The 25,534-nt window shown below is 43.2% G+C and overlaps 1 protein-coding gene across 1 annotated transcript in view; it reads left to right on the top strand.

Moving 5' to 3' along the window:
* The window catches only part of vps50 (VPS50 EARP/GARPII complex subunit), a 92,009-nt gene that overhangs the window by 48,998 nt on the left and 17,477 nt on the right, over positions 1-25,534 (top strand). Inside the window, exons 14-22 of the mRNA XM_070984727.1 lie at positions 3,995-4,086; positions 4,260-4,354; positions 5,663-5,761; positions 7,216-7,306; positions 8,013-8,198; positions 10,176-10,294; positions 11,661-11,767; positions 12,949-13,070; positions 17,068-17,148. Coding sequence (XP_070840828.1) covers positions 3,995-4,086; positions 4,260-4,354; positions 5,663-5,761; positions 7,216-7,306; positions 8,013-8,198; positions 10,176-10,294; positions 11,661-11,767; positions 12,949-13,070; positions 17,068-17,148 — 992 coding nt within the window. The remainder of the gene's footprint in view (positions 1-3,994; positions 4,087-4,259; positions 4,355-5,662; positions 5,762-7,215; positions 7,307-8,012; positions 8,199-10,175; positions 10,295-11,660; positions 11,768-12,948; positions 13,071-17,067; positions 17,149-25,534) is intronic.

The following is a 25,534-nucleotide window of genomic DNA, read 5'->3' on the forward strand; positions in this document are numbered from 1 at the left end:
CAAGGACAGCGTTTGAAAAGCACCAGTTTAAAACTGCCATTAAAATTTCCACGTTTGATTAGAGCCTGCCACAGTGTCATTATTGGAAATCATGACGAGTAATGGCTATAAATTGACATCAGTGGCTGTATATGGAAGGATGGAAAGGGCTTGAATTTAAAAGGCATCCTGAGCACGATCCCGGTGAACGTAGGAATCGGAGATGAATAAAAGTGCCACATATTTCATATAAATGCAAACACCAAGGAAAAGTACAAGGTGTATCACTTACTGCCACATCCATTTCTGAGTGTGATGATTGCAATCAGTTGGTGGGAGGAAAGGATAAACGTCCATGATACAGTGAGGAGCATGAGTATTCTGCTGGCCAGAATTTAAATTTGATCTGCTGCGATGAAGGTGGTATCTCCTTATCTGCCAAAGAATCTTACCGCTCCGGTGCTTAAAACGGGTCGTTCTCCTTTCTCGGACAGAAGCAGGGATAAGACACACTCAACCATGTCAAGTTAATATACGAATCTGCGTTGTTAAAGTTGCCGTGAAACTGTTAGACACTGAAACAAATGCATATTCAACCTGTAAGATTGTTGACAGTGTAGTTTTTTCTCTTGTTTAAATAAGACACCTCAAAGTTAAAGCAATTAATGATGTATGTGGAAGGGGGGACCTATTGTTCCGAGCTGCTGCAAGAAATAAAGCTTGACATGAATTCCTCTGGAGGATTTTCCTCTTTTTTGTTGTCAGGATCCACAGCAAGACTGAGCAGATCCTCTCTGCTGCTAATTGTATGCCTCAGAGTATGATTAGAACAGGTCCTGTGGGTAAAGCGCTGCTACATGCAGATTGATGAAAACGAACAATTGAGGAGGAAAACCTTGTCAGAACTGGCCTACAGAGGACAGAGTTCATCTTCCTCCACTTTTTTTTCCCAGAGGGGTGATCATCTACTGAGGAAGTAAATATCGGAGTAATGATTGATGAACCATGGCTAAGAATATTCTACAAATTTAGCGTTGCACTCGTATATGAGCTGGGCTCACAATGGACCAGACAACCAGAGATAACGTCTTATTTTATTACACACCCTCCTCTTAATTGTGAAAACATGGCTCCTACGCTACCCACAATGCAACTGTTAACATTTTGGGTGTGCTATGCTGGTAGTGGCTAATGTAGCCTCAAGCTTCTAGCCTCGAGCGGAGGTGACGAACGGGCTGTAGAGATCTGGTAAACTCAAGTAAGCCTGAGATTTTTTTTATTTTTAACCTTGCGGTCTTCAGGCCCAACTGACACTGACTCAGGTGACATCACTTGAGGCAGTTGACCCAATTTTATCCAGCTGCTTCTGCAGCCACAAAAAGCTTTCTACAACTTTTTTCACACCGACTTCTAATGTTAGTGCAGTTCCCCTTTAAGAATGCGAATAAACATGGATATATTAATTGATAATGTATAATTTTATCAACCCCTGGATATTGGTTCCATCAGTTGCATCTGTCACCTGGCACAGAGTGGATGTAAACAACAGTGATAGGAGCCTGTGATCTGAGCAGGTCTGGGATGTTTTTCCATTCATCAAGAACGTGATGTTGTTTCTTCTGAATTCTAAAACGTTGTGTAATCCCAGGATTACCCTTCCATATATTTGTTTCACACCTCAACAGCCCACAGCTTTTAACAGTGAGGACCCTCATGTTTAAAAAAACTCGTGTAGGTGAATGAAACCGTTCTCTTTTTGTACTTTTTGTCCGTATCACTACGAAGTAATCCCTTCACAGACTCAAAAGGTTTGAGGAGCTTTGATTAATCCAGGTTCGCTGATTCTGCTGGAAAGAACACAGTACTTCTTCTGTCTTTTTTTTTTGTATTTAACCTCAATAACTCCTCGCTCAACTTGGATGTGGGAGCTTTCATCAACTGTCCCTTGTGTTCTCTTGCTCTCTGTCATTATATTCATGTAATTAGATATACCCAGTGTGTGGGTGTAATAAAATTTATGTTCGTATTTTTTTTAATGGCTGTGCTTTTTGTTCTGGCGTGGCATAATGAGAACACCCTCACTGCTACCTGCTCTCGGGTCAAAAAGGTTTGATATGCAGCTCTGCTATTGAGCGCCATTCTTTTTTCTGAAAAATGTCACATACATGTACAGTTTACAGGCAAAACAGCAAGAGATATTTATTTTCTCACTCAGAAGACAAACGCCTCACCCAGCAGGTTCAGTGTGCACTGGCTCTGTTTTGACTACAGCTTGGAGAGTTAAATTATGTGTTTGTGTGTTTAAGGCTTTAGGTCTTTCAACCATCTCACTGCTTCAGAATAAGAAAAACACTGCCCATGATTCATGCCTGTCTCCCTTGTTTTCGCTGACTGATGTGCCTCAACATCATCTGGTTTAATGGTTAATGAAGAGCAGCGTGTGTGATCTCAAACGCAAACGAGATCCACATTTTTCGGTCATTGACACATTTATGTTTTCTTCGGTGCTCTTATAGCAAAGACCGAAGGCTGGAAATTCTTGCCTCTTGAATGTCTTTCTCATCAATGATGTGTTCTCCTGCCTGTGTTTTGCACACATGGAGATGGATTCACCAAATTGTTTTGTTTGCCTGTAAATATACATTTTTGTCGAATACTTGAAAAGAATGCCATTTAAGCCGAAGTGAAAAGAAACTCTAATAACAGATGCTGCAGAGTTTCATTTATTTATTTAATTTACTTTGGCTTTTTTCTTTACAGCCTTGACCAGAGTTATTTGTTTCTCTCCTGCTTAGAAACCGAGTATGTATCTTTTGCGGTATTATATACTGCACTGCACTGAAAGTTTTTCAGTGGCGATTTAGGTAGTTATCAGGGTGCTGCAGAGGGTAGGAAAGCCATACCTCCTAAAGAGAGAGCCGGGATTGAGGCGCCCCCCTCTACAAGCATCTTCCCTTTTAAAACCTCTTTGCGATTCTAAATCCCGTGGAGGAGAGTCGCCCTGCAGCTGACCCTGGCAGCTGGCTGTACTGTAGAGTGGAGAAATGGAAAATAATTGATTTTCCTTAACAAGACCAACAAAATAAACAAGAGTCCAGGTGTTTATTTTCTCAGGGATTCAGTTCATTTAAATTTTTTTCCCGAAATGTTTGTGATATCCTGTAGGAAAATGTAAAAAGCATATACTTAATGTTTAAGTTGTGTTATTTTCAAAGAGGGTTTTCTAGGTTTGTTATTCCCTGTAAGACAGACAAACCACAAACATTAGCCGGTGAGGTAATCCATGACCAAGACCACTCTCCTTTTTTCTGTCTGCCCAATACATTACAGGGATTTAATGTGGGATTGACAGCCACCTGCTAGAAGACTTGCAAGCTCACTGCTGCAGGCTTTCCCAGAGATCCACTTCAAACAGAGCAAGCAGCTTGAGACTGATTGAAGCAATTTTCAGCAAAGGAAAAGTATTGCAGCTCCTCTGACATTATAGCCTCTGCAACGTGCACGCGGTATTCGATCTGATTGGTGAGAAGAAAAAACAACAAAAAAAAGGAGAGGACAGCGAGCTGATGTTCAGTGGAGATGTCGGTTTCATTTTCTGACTGCCTGACAGAGCACAGAAGCATAACTCCTTATTTAAGCGCCATCCAGCATTGTCCTATTGCGTTCTGGGTCACTGTCAGTCTTTCCTTTCTTGTCTGTGTGACCGACACTCTTCTCGGATGCTGACTGACAACCTGCAGAGAGTTCAATCCAGCCTATCAGCAGAGTCAAACTAACGATCAAGGACTTTTAACAATACTCAAGCTTGTCAGATCTGCGGATCAGCTTCGTCTTTTTTGCACTATTGTCCAGATTCTGATCCACTCTGCTTGCGCATCATTGTGCAGACGTCCATTGATAGAAGTAAATGAAATCCTTTAAGTGATGTCAAACAATCGATAAATAAAATCTAAAAGAATTTTATCGGCCTCATTGTGTTTCAATCTGCCTGTGTGCTTTGTTTAAACGCCCCTAGACGACGCAGCGGCCGCACAGTCCGATGAGCTGGTGGTGGATCGCAGCTATGTGAAGAAGAAGCTGGAGCACGGGCTGACACGGATCTGGCAGGTCAGACAGAATAGTGTACTCTCTCTCTCTTTGCTTGGTCTTTCTTGTCCTCCTCCCTCTCCGCTCTGAGGTTTTTTCATTTCATTTGGTTTTTTTTTTTTCCCCCAGTTTTTTAGTCCTGCTCAATCACAGGTTCCTCTCCCATGAATCCACCCTGTCCCTTCTCTTTTCAGGATGTCCAGTTGAAAGTGAAGGCCTACATCCTGGGGACAGACATGTCTAACTTCAAATACGACGATTTCATCGTGGTGCTGGATGTCATCAGCAGGTGCGCTGCGATGCTCGAGCAGCCGGCTTATCCTCGTCTCCTTTAATTGGTCTTCATTATCTCTGCTATCGCTTTCCCTTTCTCCTTCTTGTCTCTTCTTTTTTGCTCGGTTTCAGTTTGATCTGCTTTCACATGCAGTCTCTTGTTCTTTCCCTCTCGTTTCTCACAACACTCATTTGCTCAGTCATTTACTCACCAGCTGACTCAAATTAAGCGAACACACCGATGCACAAACACACACACTGCCTTGTCCAGCAAGAAAGTTCTCATTGACTTTGTTTACATGCACATCAAACTGAAATTATAAGGCCAGTCTATCCAAAACCATTTAGACACCACACTTTAATTATATTGACCCTGATTATTATAATGTGATACTCCAGGTTATTTTACAGTAATGGACAGGAAGGAAATGGGACGGAAATGGGAAGGAACAAGTCTGTGGGTGGAAGGAGACAAGTTTGTAAGAACAATCCAGGATATTACTTGAGACATCACATTAATCTATTCTTTAAATTTAAGGCCAGTTATCTGTGTGCAAACTGTAGATAAGATCATCTTTTCTTAGACTGAATAAGCCAACTCCGTTATTTAAAAAATGCCGAAATTTTAGATCACTTGCTCTGGAAGCAGACCTGTGTGATACATTGTACATCGTCTGTTCTTTGACTGGCAAGTTACAGTTACCGGAGCGAGTCTGTTTACATTGTGTCTCTGTGCCCCTGCCGGCCCAGCTGTCAGTCAAACACACACAGCAGTTCTTCTCGAGAGGCCTTGATGCTAAAGGGCTGGTTTTCATGTATCCCCAAAGATTTATTTTTTTCCTGGTTGAGTGGTAAAATAATTTGTGCTACAAAGTGGGAAAATCACTTTTGCAGTTTTGAATGCAAAAAACACATTTCTTTTTTACATTTGCATCATTAATGCATAACCTTTATGATTGTTTATGCAGGTGCACATACATTATATTCTTCTTGCAATGATACCTTGAAATATACTCATATACAGCTAGAAATCTGGTAACCTAACCTGATCATTATCTTAGTCGCAGTAGTCTTAACTTGCAGTGGTTGCATCAGTCATGCACACAGTCTTCATCAAGCAAGAGGTGGCTTTAAAGGTTCATTAGGCAGCCATGAAGGAGTCCACTTGATGTCTTTACACCACCAGGTGTTCTCATTACCTGCTCCATCAGATAACTGCACCAGCACAAAATCCCTGTATCTTATTTCTCCCCTTCCTTTCTTCCTCCCTCATTGTTGTGTCTGTCATAATGTGTTCCCACATCTCTCTAACCCTCTCTTCCAGGTTGATGCAGGTGGGCGAGGAGTTCTGTGGCAGTAAGTCTGAGGTCCTGCAAGAATCAATCAAACGCCAGAGTGTCAACTACTTTAAGAACTATCACAGGTAAGATGTTTCCATTGCCTCTGGATCATTGCCTGGAGCATGTGACAATTAGCCGTCATTTCTGTTCATTCACTGGGCAGATAGGATTGATTGTGTGTGAACAGGTTACATTTAGCCGTCGCCCGATACCATAGAAAGAGTTTTTGAGATGATGGGAGATGAAACTGATTCTTGGACAGCAGATTATCGTCACTTCATAGAAGCTTTTACACACAATCACAACCCTTGGCTGCCTCGATCATGCTTTGTTCACAGCGTAGCCCTTTTTGGAGTAGATGTGTAATTACACACTAACACTCACTGAGCTGGAAGCACATTTAGCTCTTGATTACATAACCCCCTGCCAACCCCATGAATATTTATGCTTTCATACAGGCACATCGTAAGAGGTGATTTGCATTGATCGGCGTCATGATTGCCTGTCAAGATCATTGATAAGACTCGTAAATGTTAGAATCCTGATGAGCTTCATCACCGTGACACAAGATGGCAAAGGAGGGAGATGCAGACGCTTGATGGGGTACACCTTTGGGTCAAAGGTGATGCGATGGAGGTGATCACAGTGTGAGACTATAATCAAAACTTTGAAGGAGAGTAAGAGGCGGCAGAGCCAGAGAGAGAAGAAGAGGAGGTGGACACCAAACAGCATAATGAAGTCACTTACCCGCCACACACAGTCACACATCCACGCTATTGGCCAGGAGGCTTCCAGTGTGCATTATCTTTACATTAGGTTTGATTCATTTTCCACCCGGGTGTCATTCCCCAAGAGATTACCCATCAGTGAACTTTGTCTGTCAGCTGCCTGCAGGAACACACTCAGTCATCGGCGTGGGTGTATTATTGGCCTGCGGGTGCAAAGGACAGAATGACATTGTCAGGGTTCGGATATGATAAATATCTAAGAGCTGCGCCGTCGGTACTCATTCTGTCTGAGTGATTGAGATGTGTTCAGTGTTTTAATGTCCTTTTAATTCTCAATGCATTTCATTAGAGAAATATAACTGTAGGGAAATGAAGCAGAATCGACTGGTTGAATAAAGTTCATTGAGCATAATGTAAAACGTTGAAGTCACAAAGTTTAGTCGATGGACCCTCTTTATTTCTGTACCACAAGGCTTCTCTGTTGCCGCTGTGTAGCGTCAAACACCTTTAAGACAAGTTACAAGAGGTGCCGCAGTGTTTGAAGTCAACAGTGCTCGGGTCTGATATTGACGTCGCGGGTGAGCGCCAGGGTGGCCATTTTGAGCTGTGAAACATACCACAGCGTACACAAACATGTCTGCCTTTTCACTGCGCATCAGTGACCTTTGCAGCACATTTAATCAGGACTCTCAGAACACAGGAGCTGCTTGAATATACAGAATGGCAGGAGGTCGGATAGATGCTGACTTCTTCATCTTAACTTTTCCACTCTTCCTCTTCGCTCCTTTCCTCTCTTCTCAACCCCTCAGGGCACGACTGGAAGAGCTGAGGATGTTTCTGGAAAATGAGACTTGGGAACTGTGCCCGGTCAAGTCTAACTTTAACATCTCCCAGCTCCACGTGAGTAAGAATCATATCAGCGAGGCGAGAGAGTGACGCGCAGCAGCATTCATTTATTCTTCACTGTCACTCATCGCACGCCCCCACCACTGTGACATTTGCATACAGATATGAAACACAGGGTATCCTGCTGAATGAATTCTGTGTGTACTGTATGTGGGTGGATGGGGGTGTGTGTGTGCGCGCAAGTGTGTCACCCTGCGTATGAAAATAGCAGCGGGAAAGTTGATTGCACATTATTTAACAGAGAAGAAGATAAATTGGCTGTTCCATGCGGCGTGTATGTTAAGAGTGTTTTATCCCCACAGCAATAGTTAAAAACACAACCTTGGAAATCAGAGCCTAATGTGGATCACACACAATCCAAACCAAATATTGCACTGATCTCATGGATATATATAAAACCAACTCAAGGAAAAGATCTTTGTGCTCGCAACATGTTCACCTTCACCACTTCACCAGAAATGGAAAGAAAGAGATAAATGGAGTCAATTCACAGTCTGATTTTTCATTTTCATCATATTTTTCCCTTCATGCTTGGGCAACAAACACACGCCAAAGAATCTCCATAATAAGCCCACTGCCATGACACCTTTTGTATGTGTACAACACTGGATGTTAAACAGCGTGCATCATCAGCGAACTTAACCAAACGTGAACCTGAATCCGCCTCCTGTGTGCATCTGTGCCGTCCTCTCCAATGCAGGAGTTTAAGTTCATGGGCCAGTGTCGCTCTCCGTCCGTTTCCCCGAGCAGACAGCCCGTGTCCTCAGCCAGCCCGGCTCAGGAGGAGCTGTCTCTGTTCCAGCAGTACCTACGGGAGGGAAACCCTTTTGAGATGCACACTGAGCACAGAGAGGAGGAGACAGAGGATGTGCTGGCATCTAACGGGGTAAGAGGCAAGGAAAGGCAGTTGCACAAATGCCGCTAGTTGAAGACTGATTAATCATTTGGAATGACTGTGTTGCAAAAGCAGTTTGCATTTAGACATGAAACACGGCGATTAACCGTATCGCACAGGATGAGTATTACTCTGTGATCTTAATCCCATGCAAATCTGCCATGTCCATAAGGGCCCAAGTAATACTCATCCCATGTGAACGGGTCTGTATTTGCTCATTTACTGTCTATCATATGGACGGTATTGTCTCTCCTTATGTGGACTGTGTGCAGATCGTAAGTGCTCATTCAGTCAAGTTGTCAGATGCGCCCGCTTACATAAGTATGTCTAATTAACAAGACTACCTATTGAGGTGTTTCACCAAAGGAGTTAATAAAGAGAGAATTTGATTAATTGGGACATAATCATTGTAGGTTATTAAGTGGGTTACAGCAGCCCTCAAGTAGTCACCAGCAGGGCCATAACAAACTTTTATTAACGGAGTAGAGCCAGCAGCGCAGAACCTGCCGTGAATATGGCAACACTTTGATGCATTGTCTGAAGTGCAATATAAGCTGCAAATACAGATAAATAGCAAATGAAACTTGTGGGTAGATCCAACAGCTGGACAAATAATAAACTTAAGGGTAGAGCAGTATAATAATGAAGCATCTTCGTCATTTTTCTATGGATTTTTAGGTCCTCATCCATCAGAATTCAGTATTTTTCCTCAGCAAAGCCATACTCCCTAGTATCCCACTCTCCAACACTGGAATCCTTTTTATTTCTTAGAAGCACATTTTCTGCTTGGTGTTTTCTGTTAAATATAAATGGGCAGCGCTTCACCTTAAAAGAGATTTTTTACTACCATTCACTTATGCTTGTAGCCTATGATGTCCAGTAAAACGACTCGACCTGGCACTTGAGCACCATACATAATTGACAGAGAAGGGAAATCATTATTCTCCATCTTCGAGAGCCTGTGGGAGTGTACATCTATCAGAATGCTTCACGCAACTGCGTCTTCAAACCCAGGAGAAAGCAGCCTGGCTTGATTTGGGGAGTTAGCCTCTTGTCTTGTTCAACAACTGAGAGCGAACGCTTCTGCTTGCCTGACAAACCAGCCAAACAGTGGTTACTGCCGTTTTCTAGTCTGCATTCACCCATTCACACACGTACGGTGGAGAAGCCACCTGCTCATTATGAGCATTATCCATTCACACACACACACACACTCACACACCATTGACACAGAATCGGGAGCAGTTTGGCGTTCAATATCTTGGCCAAGGACACTTCAACGTGCAGACTGCTGAGGCCAGGGATCGCGACAGTTCTGCCTCCTGAGCCGCCGCCACCCTGTGCTCCTCCTTTGACTAGTGTAGAGTCTGAAATCAGGTAGTTGTTCCTTCGAGGCTTATTTGTTGAATGAAACGGTACTTCTCTTGAAGAATAGGGAAGAATGGAATAGAGATTACACAGGTGCCACGAGAAATCACCCGCTTTTTTTTTTTTTTAATATGTCAATATATTTTCCTTTCAGGCTCAACATCAAAAGCAATATTACACTATCTAACATACTAGGCTTACAGGAGCCCCAGCTTGGCTTGCTCCTGAGCTTGTAATCCTCTCTATATGGCTGTTGTGTTGCCTGAGCTTGCCGTTAAGGACAAAGAAAATATTGTCTTCCGTGGGAGCTTTAACCGAACCTCCTTAGACCATCTGGTAGAAAAAGAGACATTACACTTTCTTTTCAATTAAATGTTACATGATTGAATCAATTGGTTTTGCACTGTACACTTCTTCAGTCGACAGTATTGTATTTCCTGTTATTGTAAAACCCTCATGAAGTGTTTCATCTCCTCAACAAGAGTGACATGATTTTTTTCCACTCCTGCCCTCCACATCTCTTTTACTCCCTTCGTCTGCGCCCTTTGACCACCATCTCCCGTGACTTCCGTCTGATCTCCCTCTTCCCTCTTTCTGAAGTATGAGTCAGATGAGCTGGAGAAGAGTGTGTATCAAGATTACGACAGCGACAGCGACGTCCCCGAGGAGCTTAAGCAGGACTATGTTGACGAGCAGACGGGTGATGTCCCCCTCAAGAGGTCAGTTCCAAGTCAAGTTGTTTTAGACCACCCTGAGGACGTCCAGCTGCATGGTATATGCCATCGTCCATGGTTTCTACCTTCTGGCTATTTAAAACATATGAAACTAAGTGAACATAAAAAGACAAAGACGCCTCAAAGAAAGAAACTCATATTAATCACAGACACAAAATAAAATATGTCCTTGAATCGATTTTAAGGTGCTTCTAAAAGTCATGCATTATGCCACTGATAATTTCAGCACACTTCTACTGAAGCGCCCTAAGTAAGCAGAAAGCTTGTGTAAAGCTTTTTCGCCATCCATGAAAAATTCTCTTTTTTCTCCACCTCCGCCTACGTGATTGGTGACTATTCAAAGATTTAGTCGCTGTTTGATAAAGGCAGAGGCAATCATGCGCTCCTCTGCCCCTTGTGTAAAAGGACTAATTTTCATTTGAAAGAGAAATTTGAATGCACTTGAGGAAAGTTTTGTATCTTGTTTATTATATTATCAGGGATTTCCTCTAATTAATGCAGTTACCATCTTAGCATGCTGTAATTATTGATGTCTTCCTCTCAAAGAGATGCATAATAGCTACATACATTTTGATACAGCATGATGGATTTTTGAATTTTCTAACGCCCCTGGTTCAGTTTATAATGTTTTTGTCAGTAAACTGCGTGTGTATGTAGTGGACTGAATTATTAAGAACCAAGGATTGTGCATGTATGTGTGTGTTTTGTGCGTATCTGAGACCTGACATTGGATTTTACGTCGGATTTGCGCGGGTAACAACATAATAACATTACTTATTCAGGAGCTCCTCATTACAGAAGCATTTTTATAATCATCATTTCCTGTCACGTATTGCACAATGAGTTATTAATAAGTTTGCACTCAGCGTTGAGTCTCATTATTTCACAGGTTTGACACGCCTGATATTTTTGCTTTAGCTTTCACCACATTCGATTTCCTGCTTCCTATGTGTGTTAACCTGACATTAGCTTATAGTCACTAAAATGCTAATTTACCATTCTTATAAGCAGGAAGCATCAACGGTTAATTATTGAATGGGGCGCATGGTCACATCCAGAAATTAGACGGCCCATGTAATGATTGGCTGGCTAATATGGCTCAATGATCAGTCAGGTGTGTGGTGCTCCAGGATCACCAGTTCAGAGACTCCACCAGCAGGGTCCTTCTGTGTCCCTTGTATTGTGCAATGGGTTCTGATTGATCAATTACAAGCCTCTGACCCGCACTAAGGTTTTGAACCTGGCCGATCATTGCTGAGGATTAGTGATGTTAACATATATTACTGAGCCTCTCCTTCTTCTCGTGACTCTGCCCCGCTGTCGGCGTCACCCCACCTCCCGCACGCATCAGTGTGTCTCGAGAGACCATCAGAAGCAAGAAAAAGTCTGACTACAACCTACATAAGACCAATGCCCCGATCCTCACCAACACCACCCTCAACGTCATCCGGCTTGTCGGTGAGTCCTGCAAATGCACACACGCACGCACGCACGCACGCACGCACGCACGCACGCACGCACACACACACACACACACACACACACACACACCTCTACCACTTGCCTCTCCCTGAGAGCAGCCCAGACTCAGCCACAGTGGGTGTCCTCTTTAGCCTGCTGAGATTTCCATTTATTCACGGATGAGGCCAGCAGCTCGGCACACTCGGCGTCTGCTGCTACCTGTGTGACTGAGCTGCACTAATAATGGTTAGCCCTGGCCCTGAGCTCTGACCTTTCATTTCCCAAGAGGTGCTTTCACGTCTCTTTGACGTGGCCATGAAGACACCGTGGCCCTCCCTTGGCAAAGCCTGACCTTTGGCAATGTGCCCCCGGTGATGTGATTTTCATGTGTGAAAAGGAATTAGACGTGGCAGTTATCTCTCCTGTGTGGCTTGTATGGCTGAATACATCCTCTGCCAGAGTAAATGGATTCATCTAATAACCCCATCGCTGATACAGATCAACTGTTATTCACATTTCAAACTCTCCAAGTTCCCACCACTTGTTTCCATTTAAACGGTTTGTCCGTTTTGTGTTCATACTTGAAAACTTTCCTGCGCATACTGGACCAAATAGAATCATTGTTTGTTTTTATTTTGTCTTGTTTTTTCACACAATTGGTAATATTGATTTCAAGCCTTTTGGCAAAACGGAGTGAAAAGCCAAAGTTTGATTCCACGCAATCACTTCTAATTCAGTCTCTGCAGCTCGCTGATGGAGTTAGATTGCTCCCTGAGTTCTTGTTGCAGAATTCAAGAGAGAGGGTGTGAAAAATGAGAGTGAGAAAGAAATAGTGCTGTCTCAGTGGCGAGGCCAGCTAGATTGAGTTTATTTCTTCTTTTCTTTTCTCCATTCATCAGTTCTGAGTCAGTGGTAACCTTGTTACACCCCTATACCTCTGCACTCATTGCTTTCATTACCTTGCTGCTAAATTAAATCTTTGCCCTCAAGTGTATGCAAATGCAATGTGTTCCTGCCGACGTTCTACCCAATAACAGGTAGTTCCACCTTGATTAACTTACTGTAGTTTAACGCTTTTAATTTCCTGCAGGACATACTTAAGAACAAAACCATTTAATTCATTGTACTGGGCTGAAAAAAGCAGGAATGCATAAAGCTTGTCTGTCATGTCCACACAGGGAAATACATGCAGATGATGAACATCCTGAAGCCGATCGCCTTCGATGTCATCCACTGCGTGTCGCAGCTCTTCGACTACTACCTGTACGCTGTCTACACCTTCTTTGGACGCAATGACATGGTACAGTATTTTTTTTTCATCGCTTAGCTTCTCTTTGATTACACACTGTATGTTTGTATTGAAAAGCAATAAGTAAAGTACAGACAGATCACATTCATCACTTACAAATAGTATGTTTAACTTGACTAGCTGGGACTTAGCGTAGCACTAAAGTCCAGCGTTACATCACTGCTGCACAGATTTGCAGCAAAGCCTTGTAACTAAATCTGTTTTTGGTATTTCTGTTGTGTCTAATGCCAATGTCAGTTTTTACATATATCTCCACTTTCACCATCCTGAAAAATAGACTTTTCACCTTGAATTTCTAACCCTGAAACAGCACAGCGGCACATCCTGATGCGCTTACGGCTTACATAAGAAACGGTTGGGTGCTTTGGTGGCCTTGAGGTTCACGGTGCCAACAATCAGCCATAACATCCCCAATTTGAGTCTTGTCACTCCCCATCTCTCTCCACCCTCATTTCCTGTCATCTTTTTTGCTGTCATTTAAAAAAAATGCTCCACAAACGAAGAACAGTAGAGACAGCTGTTTCGATGTGCATCGTAACATGCAGGTGTATTGTCATCCCTTACATTGCTACTGAAAATAAGGGAGTTAATTATACCCCAGTAATCAGGAGTTTTGTTTCTTTTTCCATCACAATGCTGCAGTTAGATAATATTACCTCTGCAGCTTTGACAGAATTGCCTTGATTTATTCCTAAAGATTGAATTCTGAGTGATTTATGTTTATCAGATGATATACAGTGAAATGTGGAATAAGCACAGCTCCCATATTTGCACATTGCTGTCTTTCTCAGTGAAGATTTCAGCTGAATGATAGGTTACAGTCCGCGAGCCCCGTCTCCCCCACTCCATCGAAGACCATCATGTCATTTATACTGTGGCTCACAAAGAAAGAAAACAGCATTTGTGTCTGTATCACCCTCGGGGAAGTGGTAATGATAGCAACAAAATGACTTCTGTCCCGTCGAGGTGGAAGAGATAAAGAGGTTGAAAGCTCCATGGGGGCCGCTTCGGTACACATTATTGGCGTGTTTATGTGTGCGTGTGTGTGCATGAGTGTGTGTGTGTGTGTGTGTGTGTGTGTGTGTGTGTGTGTGTGTGTGTGTGTGTGTGTGTGTGTGTCTGTGTGTGTGTGTGTGTGTGTGTGTGTGTGTGTGTGTGTGTGTGTGTGTGTGTGTGTGTGTAATGGGAGAGGGAGAGGTTACACATAGGTTGTGAGTTATCATCTTGCCAAGCGGTTGCTTTCATTCTGACCACTGTAAGTCCATGTACAGTATGTGAGTGTGTCTCATTCTCTGTCTTCATGCCTTTATTCACATCACTCTTTCGCTATATCCCCATCTTAAACTCTGTTCCTTCTTCACACACATATACTGTCATTTTTCTCAGTCAGTCCGGCTCCTCTTTTGTGCCAACCAGTATCCTTAATTGTATACATTCTGCTCCTTTCACATAGAATCGCTTGTCTTTCATCCCTTCTGCTGTTTTCCTCTAATTACTCCCATGCCACTCCTAATCTGTCTGTCTGCATCTCTCTTAAAGTCCCGCTTTCTCTTTTTCCACTTGTCCTCATTAAGTGTAATTTCACGAACCCACCCATTTCATGACTAGTCTCGCTCAAAGAGGCACCTACAGGAAAATGCTAATGTGCCCATGAATCTTTAAAAAGCTTCTGGAAATTGCTATGCACATATGCTGGTATTTTGACCTAGGCTCTGCTCTCTTTATTCCTCTGGAATCAAGATGGAGCTACTTGACTCCTTCACTTGAAGAGTAATGGGTGGCATTAATATTCAAAATGGTAAATACCCCATTATCTGAGTATATTGGCCCTGTAAAGCCAAGCTGCACTATTGACTCTGTCGTGCATATGCTAAAGATGCATTATGTGCTGTGCTCATGGATTCTCCATCCCCATTAATAACCGGGCTTTTCTGCGGCTGGAGCTCAGAGAGGAAGATTTACAAACAGTTTTTTTTTTGCAAAAGTGATTAATGTTTCAGAAGTATGGAAAGCTGTGCCCCACGGGAACAACCTGGACGCTTCACTCAAGTGTCTGTTCCGAGACAGAAGGGGGATTTAGTAAGAAAGAGAGAGTAAGACAGAGAGAAGATAAAGATTGAAGACTGTGTCAATCTGTCCTCGCAGTGTGATGGCAGAAAGAAGGGAGGAGCGAGGCGGGCTGGCGAAGCAAAGAAGTAGGAAAGATGTGAGACAGAGCTGTAGAGAGAGAGAGAGAGAAAGAGAAAGAGCAGATCAGGAACGTATCCCTGTGTAAACAAACTCTGGCAATTTCTTTCTATCTTCTTTCAGACAGTAGTGAAGCAGGCTGAATCAGACTGTAATCCATGATGGCAGGCGTTCACTGGCAGCCAGGGCATCTTAAAGTTGGGGTTTTCTCCTGTAACACAAGGCTGTTTCACTCTTTAGGATGAGAAACTGCAAGTAAATGGGTGCTCCAGGAATATGGTGTTACGCTTCCCTAAAGAGAAACAGATTTTAAAAAATGAACTGACTTTTGGTTTGTAGTATGAGTCCAAATGGGCCAAAAATGCCTGATCCTTTATTAGACTCTCAGTGCATCCTACATGCAAAGCCGTTTCTCAAGTTTTTAAAATAAGCCTCCTAATAAAAGCCTCCCTTCAGTCGTTTTCGGTTTTAAGCCCAGGGCAAGATAACCCCGATGACATCAGCCGGGTTATTTATTTCAAAACTTGGAAATGTCCCCCCCATAGACACAGAAGACATTTTACAACTGTTTTCACAGGCGGTTCAGTTCTAACCATGATGAGTAAACTGAAACTTGTGCATCACATCTGTACAGTAAGTGGACTGTAGTTATTAGTTATTGTGGTGACCTAAACAGCTTTTGTATTGTTTCCTTTTTTTTTATACCCACACTGCATAAGATGCATTGAGATGAATGAGGCCCCATTTATACCAAAGCTTTCAAGAGCTAATTTGGAAGCTTCTAAAAATAGTCAACCAAACCTGAAAGCTTTAAAACACGTTTGAAAGTGGCGATCAGGAAGCTTTGAACTCGTTGCTGTTTGAGCCTCTAAAACAGAGGCAATAAGGACCGACGCGCCAGTGACACCTAATTATCAAACGTCACCGGCCTTTAGATCTCATCTGAGAGATGTGAAAGGGACATGGTTGAACTGGAAGTGTGATCCACTATCAGAACAAGTGCACGCTGATGTGTGGTCACAAAGTAGGAAGCTGTAATGCATCCTGTTTATAAGCTTCAGCAATAACTGGATATTTCCTCGCCTCGCCTCGCCTCGCTTATCTGCAGCCTCTGATTAGTTTCTTAAATTAAAGACCGTTTAAATGTGAGTAATTCCACCTGTTCCTCCATTAATCTAATTCTGTTTGCTTGCTTCTTTCTTTATGCTGTTTTATTTTTTTATTCAATTTTGCTTCTTGTTTTTTCCTTCTGCTGTCTGTTCCTCATCCATAGCCTGTCCCAAGCCCGTCTTTGCCAGCTCACGGTGGCAGAGAGGCGGGCGCTGTGAGGGTGGTGGGCCCTGCTTGCTTGGTAAGAGTAGATCTCTGGACTAATGCGCAAAGGTTGTCCCCGCCTTGCGAGTCTGAAACACTAGTCAGCGCTTGTCGTGGTGTGGCTGATTTGAAGCCCTTATGGCGTGGGCGACATCAAGCACATCTGAAAGCGATTTCAGAAGTATTTCGATGTTCGCTGTGCTTTCACGCTCTCCACCCTTCTCCTTTACCTCCTGTCTGTCATCTACTGTAGCTGATGTGATTGTCTGATTTCTGATGTCAGTTCCTCCTCCTTTTTTTTGGATTATAGTTGACTTACTAGCCTAAAGTATAGATTCTCTTGTCTCCGGGTACATGAGATGAGAGCAGATGCTGCTGTGTGCGTGTGTGTGTGCTTTCTTTCACAGTCTGCTGAAGTGTGTGTTCTTTGAGAGGAAAATGTTGGTGCAGACTCTTAACTGTGAGTATATATGTGTGTATTCTACAGTATGAGTCATCGGGTCTGGGCCTTATCAGCAGCAGACTGAGAACCACACTGAACCGGATCCAGGAGAGTCTCATTGACATGGTAAGACCGCTTCTGTCCTCCTCTACTCTCTGTCTCCCTTTCTCTTCCACTCACACTTTTTCTCTTTCTTTCCCTTTAACCACCGCTCGTTACCTCGTTGCCTGTCTTATCCCCTGACACAAACATGCTCCCTCCACTCCACCCGCTCCATCCTTATGTGTCTCTCCTCTTTATGCCTCTGTATTTTTGGCCCATCTGCTATCTCCTATCCATCCCGACCAGATGCGTGCCCACAGCCCGCGTCGCCACAAAAGCATTATGGGTCATCATTATCTGGCCAGTGGTCACTCACATGTACACACACCTCCCTCTGTTTAAGTGGCCACACTGGGGTGGATGTGTGTGTTATTCCATTAGCCTCAATTACTCCTCCCCTCTGTACTACGGAGTGACAATTAGCCTGGTGCAGTCCACACTCTCTACACTTTCGCCTGATAGCGTATCTGTCTACGGTCTGTCTGCTCCGTTACATGATGATACAAGTGTCATCTCTCACTCCCGCCTTTCATCTGTCTCCGTACCAGACAGACTTTTTGGCTTGTGCTCAAAGAAGCCACACTTGGACTTTAATCTGGCGCTAATCTGCATTGCCACTGAGGTTTTGCTCTCCTGTGGGCAAAATATGAAATTCTGTTGATTTTCCGGGATGAAAAAACAACGAGTTGTGTCCCTTGAGTCTAATTATGGTGGAAGTGTGAGTGACTGGCTCACTGAACTCATATTTTAGTGATTCTGCTTTGAATTCAAATGTGGATACTCAACTTTTATTAATTTAAAAATGTCATTTGCATGTGTCTGTTTCGCACGTTATTACTCAGAAGTGTCGAGTTCTGAAGCCGTGGAAGCCAAACATTAGCTTAGCTTTTATTTCAGACAAACATAAAGCCCAGAGCTGCTGGATTGGAAAATAAAGAGACCAATATTGCTTATGCATAGTTAAATTAGATTTTTATCATATGTCACAAATTGTGACTCACAATACTCCATCAGCTGTGAAAATGAAAAAGAAAATGTATTCGTTTCCCATGGTGCGATCCTGAATAGCGTTATTTCATTTTTCATTTTCCCAGAATCTGTGGGGCTTTCCGTCTTGTCTCTCTCAAATATCCTTTCTAATTTCATCTGTACACTCACGTAACACCGCAGACCAACCACGACTATTAAATGTGCCATTTTCTGTTTTTCTTTTTGGGTCTGAAACGTGTCTGCAGCTCTAAGAAAAGAGTCTGCAGTAACTTGATCACTGATTTGGGCTGCGTCAGGTTGTCGGCTGACTGTCAGTGCCAGTGACGGCCATCAACACCAGTCTCAGCTTTAACGTACATCCCATCAGAATGTGAACTAAGGCGAATGCAGTGAATTTATCTCCCACCGGGATCACCTCTGCATGCACATATAATCGCCGTTTTCACACAGCATCCAACCCGCTTTTAAAAACAAAGCATTCATTTCGCTGCGTGACGGCATTTCACGGTGATAGCAACGCTGGCTGCTTTCCTGTGATGTTTATGGCTTGTACCGAGGAGAGGGACAAAACTAAAGCAAGGCAGGAAGGCGGCGAGAAGAAAGCAGATAACAGCCAGAAAACCCAGAAAAGAATAATAAATCATCAAAAGTTGAAATTGCATTAAGCAGTGTGATACAGCGACGTGTTTTCTTCCCTCCGGGGGCACTGTGGCAACTATTTACACCCCAGTAATTTTCTGGCTAAGTTGTGAGCTGCTTCCAAATGTCAGACGAGCTCGGTGCTCAGCTGCCTCCTGCAGAGAACATGTTTATATCCTCTGAAGTGTTCAACTGATCCAGTGGGCACAGACGGACATATGGACGGACTGGGTGGAGACAGGATGGAAGTGAGGTACACTGAGAGTTTTTGTGAAACCTTTAACTCGTGCATGCCTCTCACACACACACACACACACACAGGAATTTCTGATGAGCAGAGTCATATCACTCTGTGGCCGTCACAGTCTGTGTCCTCAGACTCTGGCTTTGTAACTACGTCCATCCTGTCTCTAATGCATTGGCAAATGCTTTTAGTCTGCCCTTTCTTTCTCATATGCAGAACTATTTTAGCTCATCTCGATAAATCATTCCATGTTGGAAACATGCCGTATTTTCCAAACTAACACAGCGCTGCCTTTTTTCTTTTCTTTTTTCCCTCACTGTCTCGCTCTGTTTCGACTTTGCTGTGTTTCACATCATGACACACACACTAAATCTCATGACACACACTCTTCCATCAAAAGTCTTAATACGTACTGAATGTATACTCCTGAAGTTCCTGTTTGTATATTGTCATTTAGAATAATATACATGCAGTTTCCCTGGTTTTAGTCGATGTGGGGGCACGCGGATCATGAGTCTCATTTTTAATACAAGTGACTTCCCTCCGAAGTGAGACTGTGCATTCATGTTGAGTACACAAACGCACTCCCCCGGCCTGCATATGAATACACGCACCCACACACTCCAGAGATTGCAGCAGGGTAGACCTCATTTGTAAACAGATTATAAAGTTAATTGCACGCCGCATTTCAATTGAGCCGCCGAATCCTTGCGGTTTTGTTCCCCTGATTTGCCGCCGCAACTGTTTGATCCCAAAACCAATGTGCTGGTAATGACTCCGAGTCCCATATGAACGCCAGCGAGATTCCATCTCATCTCGTCTCAGGTACCGAGTGGCTTCAGCTTAAATTGGGAGCTCCACGGGGAAAAAGTAAAAGATCATCCTCCTCGTTTACGTTCTGTTTCTCTGCCTCCGTTATTCTTGATTACCTCTCCGAAACTCCAGGCGCTCGTCTGGGTTTGACAGTTTTCATTTGGAGTTCACTCACTTTTGACTTTGAATATTTCATTGAGAGTGTTTGGAAGGTTTGAGGTTAGGGAGAAACTTCTGAGTGGCAGAGACGTAATTGCCTTCAACGTTTCCCACAAAACACTTGTTACATAATGTATAATCACACGCGCTGTCATCAACGCCAGTTTCAAGCCCAAACGCGTCGTCTTTCCTTGAATGTGGAGCTCCAACCTGAATTGTTTTACTCGAAAGGAATCAGCTGTCACGTAAAATAATGATTCGCTTATAATCCTTTGAAAAAACTCTAATCCTCTGGTGATATTGCTCAGGGCAGGTTAGATGACGGTGCCATATCAGAATAATGCCATGAACCTCATCTGCGGCCATATTGTCGCTGCCAGAAAGTTCGGCTGTGACAGCTGTTGAGAGCCGTTGCTGCAGGCAACATTTTGAATCACGCTGCCGCAGGCAAGCAATTGCAAGGCCACCTCTGCTTCACCGTCCTTTTTCTTCTCTCAGTACTTGAACCACCAGTATTTACTCTTTCAATCAGCCCATTTTTTCTCTCTCTCCCTCTCATTCTTCCATTTTATCTGTTTCTCCTATCGCCGCCTCTTCTTTGGTGGCCGTGTGCCAGTGATTACATGCCTGTGGACTCTCAGCACAAACAACTGCTTGTGTCGTTTCTTCCAGTTTATTGCTTCCAACTGAATATACAATGGTGTATTTGCACGTGGATTTATTTCAGCGTTCACCATCAGCCGAGGCTTGAAGTTCATAAGGCTGGAAATTATGTTTGATTTCCTTTTTTTTTTTTTCCTGATTTGAGTCTTTCTGAAATCAACCCACAATTGTGTGATGAGCTGATCAGTTGTGTGTGTGTGTGTGTGTGTGTGTGTGTGTGTGTGTGTATTCATACGGTCCGTTTCCTTCTGGGTGCTCGGCATCATTGTAGAGTGGCATTTGGGCTTTTTCAGGCCTGGCGCTGAAACAGGAATGAGAAGCCGGGTAATTTCTGTGTTGGCACCAGTTGTCTGGCAGTGACAGAAGCTTGCAGAGACGTACACAAACACACACACTGACCGAGAAGAAAACACATACATACAAAGACACAAATGAACACACATGCAGGTTTGAAGTCCTACTGTATGTCACTACTACATTTAACACTATTCACACTCTCTTCCTCTCTTCCTGCCAGTTACAGAGTGATAATCCCTAAGCATGTGTTGCGGTTGTGGTTCGCTACACTGGTTTGGCCCAGCCAACACGCACACACACACACACACTCTCATGAGAGGCACTGACTAGTGTCACACATACGCGCATTACAGTTTCCTTCACAGTGCACAGTGAAGCCAGTCATTAGTTCTGCGTCTCTCATGAGGGGACTTCGCTGTCCAGACTGGTGTCTTTGTTGTGGCCCGCTGTCTCTGTCTGTGAATGGTGCAACGGACCGGAGGGGATTGCCATTTGACAGGGATTATGGATCATAATTAAGCTCCATGGTGTGACTGTTTATGCTGTGGTTGTAAGGATATCACAAGTATTGACATTTCGTCGGTGTTTCAGCGGAGTACACGCGCTTTCATCGCAGGCTGCGGGTCGTGCTCCTCAGCTGTGACGAGGAGACAACTCCCGCTTCCTGTCTGTCAGCTTCTGACTAATCATCTGCCAGTGAGACAAACATGGCGACGAGCAGAATGATGCACTTTCAGTGTAAATCCTTTCGTTCGTATTCTTGAGTATTTCAAGTTCTTTTCTTCTCGTATCTTGGCACGTTTAGTCGAGCCGAAGCAGGTGAGCCGACCAGCGGCTGTGGGAAGACCAGTTGCCAGAGATAGACTTACAGGTGCAGGGTGGTGTTGCGCAAAATAAATGAAGGCCTTAATTCCATTTGACATTCATCTAATGAGAACCAAATTTCTAGCATTAGAGTGACAAAGATGTGCAATAGGATCGACTTGACAGTAATTGCCTGGCAGCCCGTCCACTCGACTCGGCCGTAAATCTCTATGGATTGGAGAGGAGAAAGCAGTCAATCACGACAGATTGAGACACTTCAGATGAGAGATCACTTTTCAACTCCCCCAGCAGGAAGCCTCCTTCATGGCAGTGGTGATTACAGAATTATCAAGCACTTGGAGTTTGCTGAACCTTTCAAATTAAGGATCTTTATTTTTTTCATTTTTTCTGGGGAGGATTTGAAAGCTTGTGCTTTTGGGTTGTTGCCTGCAAATTCTGGTGTTTAAATGGCCATCTCTTTGATTAAAGCTCCCTTTCTTTTACCTTTGCATACCTTTTCTCAGACCAGCCACTTACGTTGAAGACTATTTCTTGCCCATTCCCCATTACTTCACAGTTCAATTGATGGATCCTGCAGATTTTATACTGAGAGGGAGCTCCCATCCCTCCTGAGGTGCCTGCTGCTGCTGACAGATAGGGCCTCCCATGCCCACCTCAAAACTGCCTCGGGCTGTTGCTCAAAATTGAGCTGCACACTACAAATCACCCAGCGTGCATGTAGGGAACACCCAGTGATAAAGTAGATGCTTCAGCAGAGGTGGGACTGACTCAGCACTTTAGAAAAACAGAGAATTTGTCCCAGCCAGTGAAACTGATGACCTGCTATGCAGACTGTGGCTACTTAAGTGTAATGAAAGAGCCAGCGGCTATCGCTTACTTCCTCTGTGCACACTTGCAGCAGCTTTGTATGTGAAGGGCTGGAACTAAGATTTTGCAAGCAAGGAAGTCCTGTTTGGTTGGAAATGCAACTCTGACCGATACAGAATCGAAAATGGGCTCCAGAGAGATGCGAGTTGGAGTGGAAGCTGGCTGCGTTTTTCCCTGCGGACCTGAAATCCGGCGCTCTTCATTCTGATTGATGCAGAACTTTATTGCCACTGTCTCCCCAAGGCATTATGGGAAGGAGATTACATGTCCAATATGAATACCATAAAGCACAGCAAAACCTCATTATACTTGAGTCCTAACACACATAATTATTGTAAATATGCAGACACAACATACATTTGTGTGTCCTCATTAAGGATCATTTTTCAGCTGGGTAAATATCACAGCATCCCGTCTTTGATCAAGCTACTGTTATTTTCCTGTTTTTCAGACTTATGGAAAGCTTTGCTCTTATCTGTTTTCAAATCCCCCCCGCAGGTTCATTTTTATACGTTTTCTCTTCTTTGGGAATTCCAGGGCTTAATTTGTAATCATTACACAAGGATAGATAAGCTCCCTGGCTTTGATGCTTGATGTCTTCATACTTAACGGTGCTGTTGGTCCACATGGGGAAACCATTTTGGCATTAATGCCTCGCAGACAGAAGCGAAACTTGTTTTCTCTCTCGCCCGTCCACACAGTGCCGCACAAAGGTCCTCAAGACACTGAAGTTGGTGTTTGCACTGTTGGACAAGCTGTTCTTTCTCAATTAATGGATGCCATAAATCTGACAGATACTGCTCTCCAAATTCCTCATCAAATCGTGGTTTGGCTTCAGATAAATGCCGTGAAATGACTCTTGAAGTGTTGACATTCCCATTCATTTTGTGTTTGTCTTTTGGCGTATACGTCTTTATTTCCTATAAACACCAGCTATCTTTTTATAGGACTCGCTGAAAGCTGCCATCACTTCTGACTCGCTCCTCTGTTTCGTACCAGGCACATTAATTATTGACCATCTGTGACAGTAAGGACTACAGCATGACTCAGAGACGGCTGTATCTGGATTATACATGTGCCAAAAATGACAAGGGAACAAAGACTGAAAGAGCGTAGTTTGACCTTAACTAACAGAAAGATGGAAGATGTTTGTGGTCAGAAATGAAACAGAGACAGCGCAGAAGAACAGAAGCATGAAGAAACTCATCACATATGTTTAGGTATTGAGACAAAGGCATTTGGATTGTAATGATGGCCTCTTGCCTTAACAACATCGCCAATGTTTTGTCAAGTGTGTTGAGTGTGTCTCAACTTTATTATGCTCAAATGATATATTAACTGAAGCCGAAGTCCAAAAAGATGATAAAGCAAGAAAATGATTGGATCTGTTGATGCGATGTTTTCCATTTATTTTCTTGTAATATACGGCTGCCTTAGAGGAGCATATTTCTTTCTCTTCAACATTTGGTGTAAATCCTAATTGTAGCATTTTTTTTGCTGTCACTTACAGGAAGACAAAGAGAGTTCATTAACAGTCATGAGAGTCAAACTAAATGTCTTTTAATAAGTACGGAAATCTCCTCACAGCGTAGTGTTGTCAGGAGGAGAGATTCAGTGTATGATTGTAAGTGTATGAGTGTAACTTTAGTCATAACTGTGCCCTGGAGTCATGTCTGTAATGGATGTAAACTAGCGTCTTGTAAGTCAAAGCTTTGAATTGCGTTAGTGTTCCCGGGGCATTGTTTTAAGTGTTGCACAGAAGCGAAGAGATCTCTCTTTAAAAAAGAAACAAAAAAAACCCCAAAAGACTGAAAATGTCTGTCACCGGGAAGCTTTAGTCTAGATTCGACTCATCGTTTAGCAAAACAGTCTTAAAATGGTTCATTAACTCAAGGGCCACTTCTGTCTGAGCACCAGCGTCAGACTGATAATTAACACACAGCGAACTTACAAAGAAAAGAATTGGTCTCTGCCTCCAGTTCTGCTTTTTGACTCCCGTTTTGTTACTTCTATTCAGATCATGCTGAGCAGTCACACTCCCACACAGATATTTCCTTTTCTCTAACACATTGGGCAGAGGTAGACTGTTTGCTCAAACCTGACCGGTGAGCTGGGATTGTTTTTCAGATCATGGATTTAAAGTGGGATGAAATGGAAGACACTGGCTGTTCATATGGATAGATATGTGGCCAAATTACTTAGATTTGGACTTATAGTAAGTCCAACTTGTCCAGGAGGTGTGAGGCTTGTTAGGGTGGTGCTTTGACCATGCTAATAAAGGGCTAATGGTTAGCATAGCAGGAAGGTTGTAGTGAATGCTGCTGTGATGGGCTCTACTGGCTAAAAATGACATACCTGTTGGAAATGTTGTTTTTTCTCAGAATTATCTGTACGAACGGCCCAAAATATCTACAAATTCATGAATCACAACAGTACATTAATTACAAGATAAACGTGCAGCAGATATCAAGATATTAGATCTATTACATGAAACATTGCAGTCTGTCCTCCTCAGTTAGCGTCTTGCAAAGAGAATTTCTATTTGAAGCCTTTCTGGATGGCTGCATTGGCTACAAGGTTACAGTAATTTAATATATCATAGCGGATTATTTCAAAACAGGTAACATTGCTTTTAGGTCAAACAGATCCTTTAAGTGAGGGAAGGTTTGCTTCAGGTGTGGCTGCTCTTAATTATTGTGATATCAGTGAAGAACTCCTGAAACTCGTGTCCTGATTAAATACTTAACATAATTGCGTCGCTGACTCCCAAACTATCAGAAAACACTTCCCGCTCATTAATGAAACGTTAGTCTGCTCCTGTACAGTAGGTTCATTTAGCAGAGCTTGTTGAAAGAAAGCATGTTGAATTATTCTCTTATAAAGCAATTAGAGGAGAAAGTGGATAGAATTACA

Source organism: Chaetodon trifascialis, chromosome 17, assembly GCF_039877785.1.
Source record: "Chaetodon trifascialis isolate fChaTrf1 chromosome 17, fChaTrf1.hap1, whole genome shotgun sequence".
Taxonomy (NCBI): domain Eukaryota; kingdom Metazoa; phylum Chordata; class Actinopteri; order Chaetodontiformes; family Chaetodontidae; genus Chaetodon; species Chaetodon trifascialis.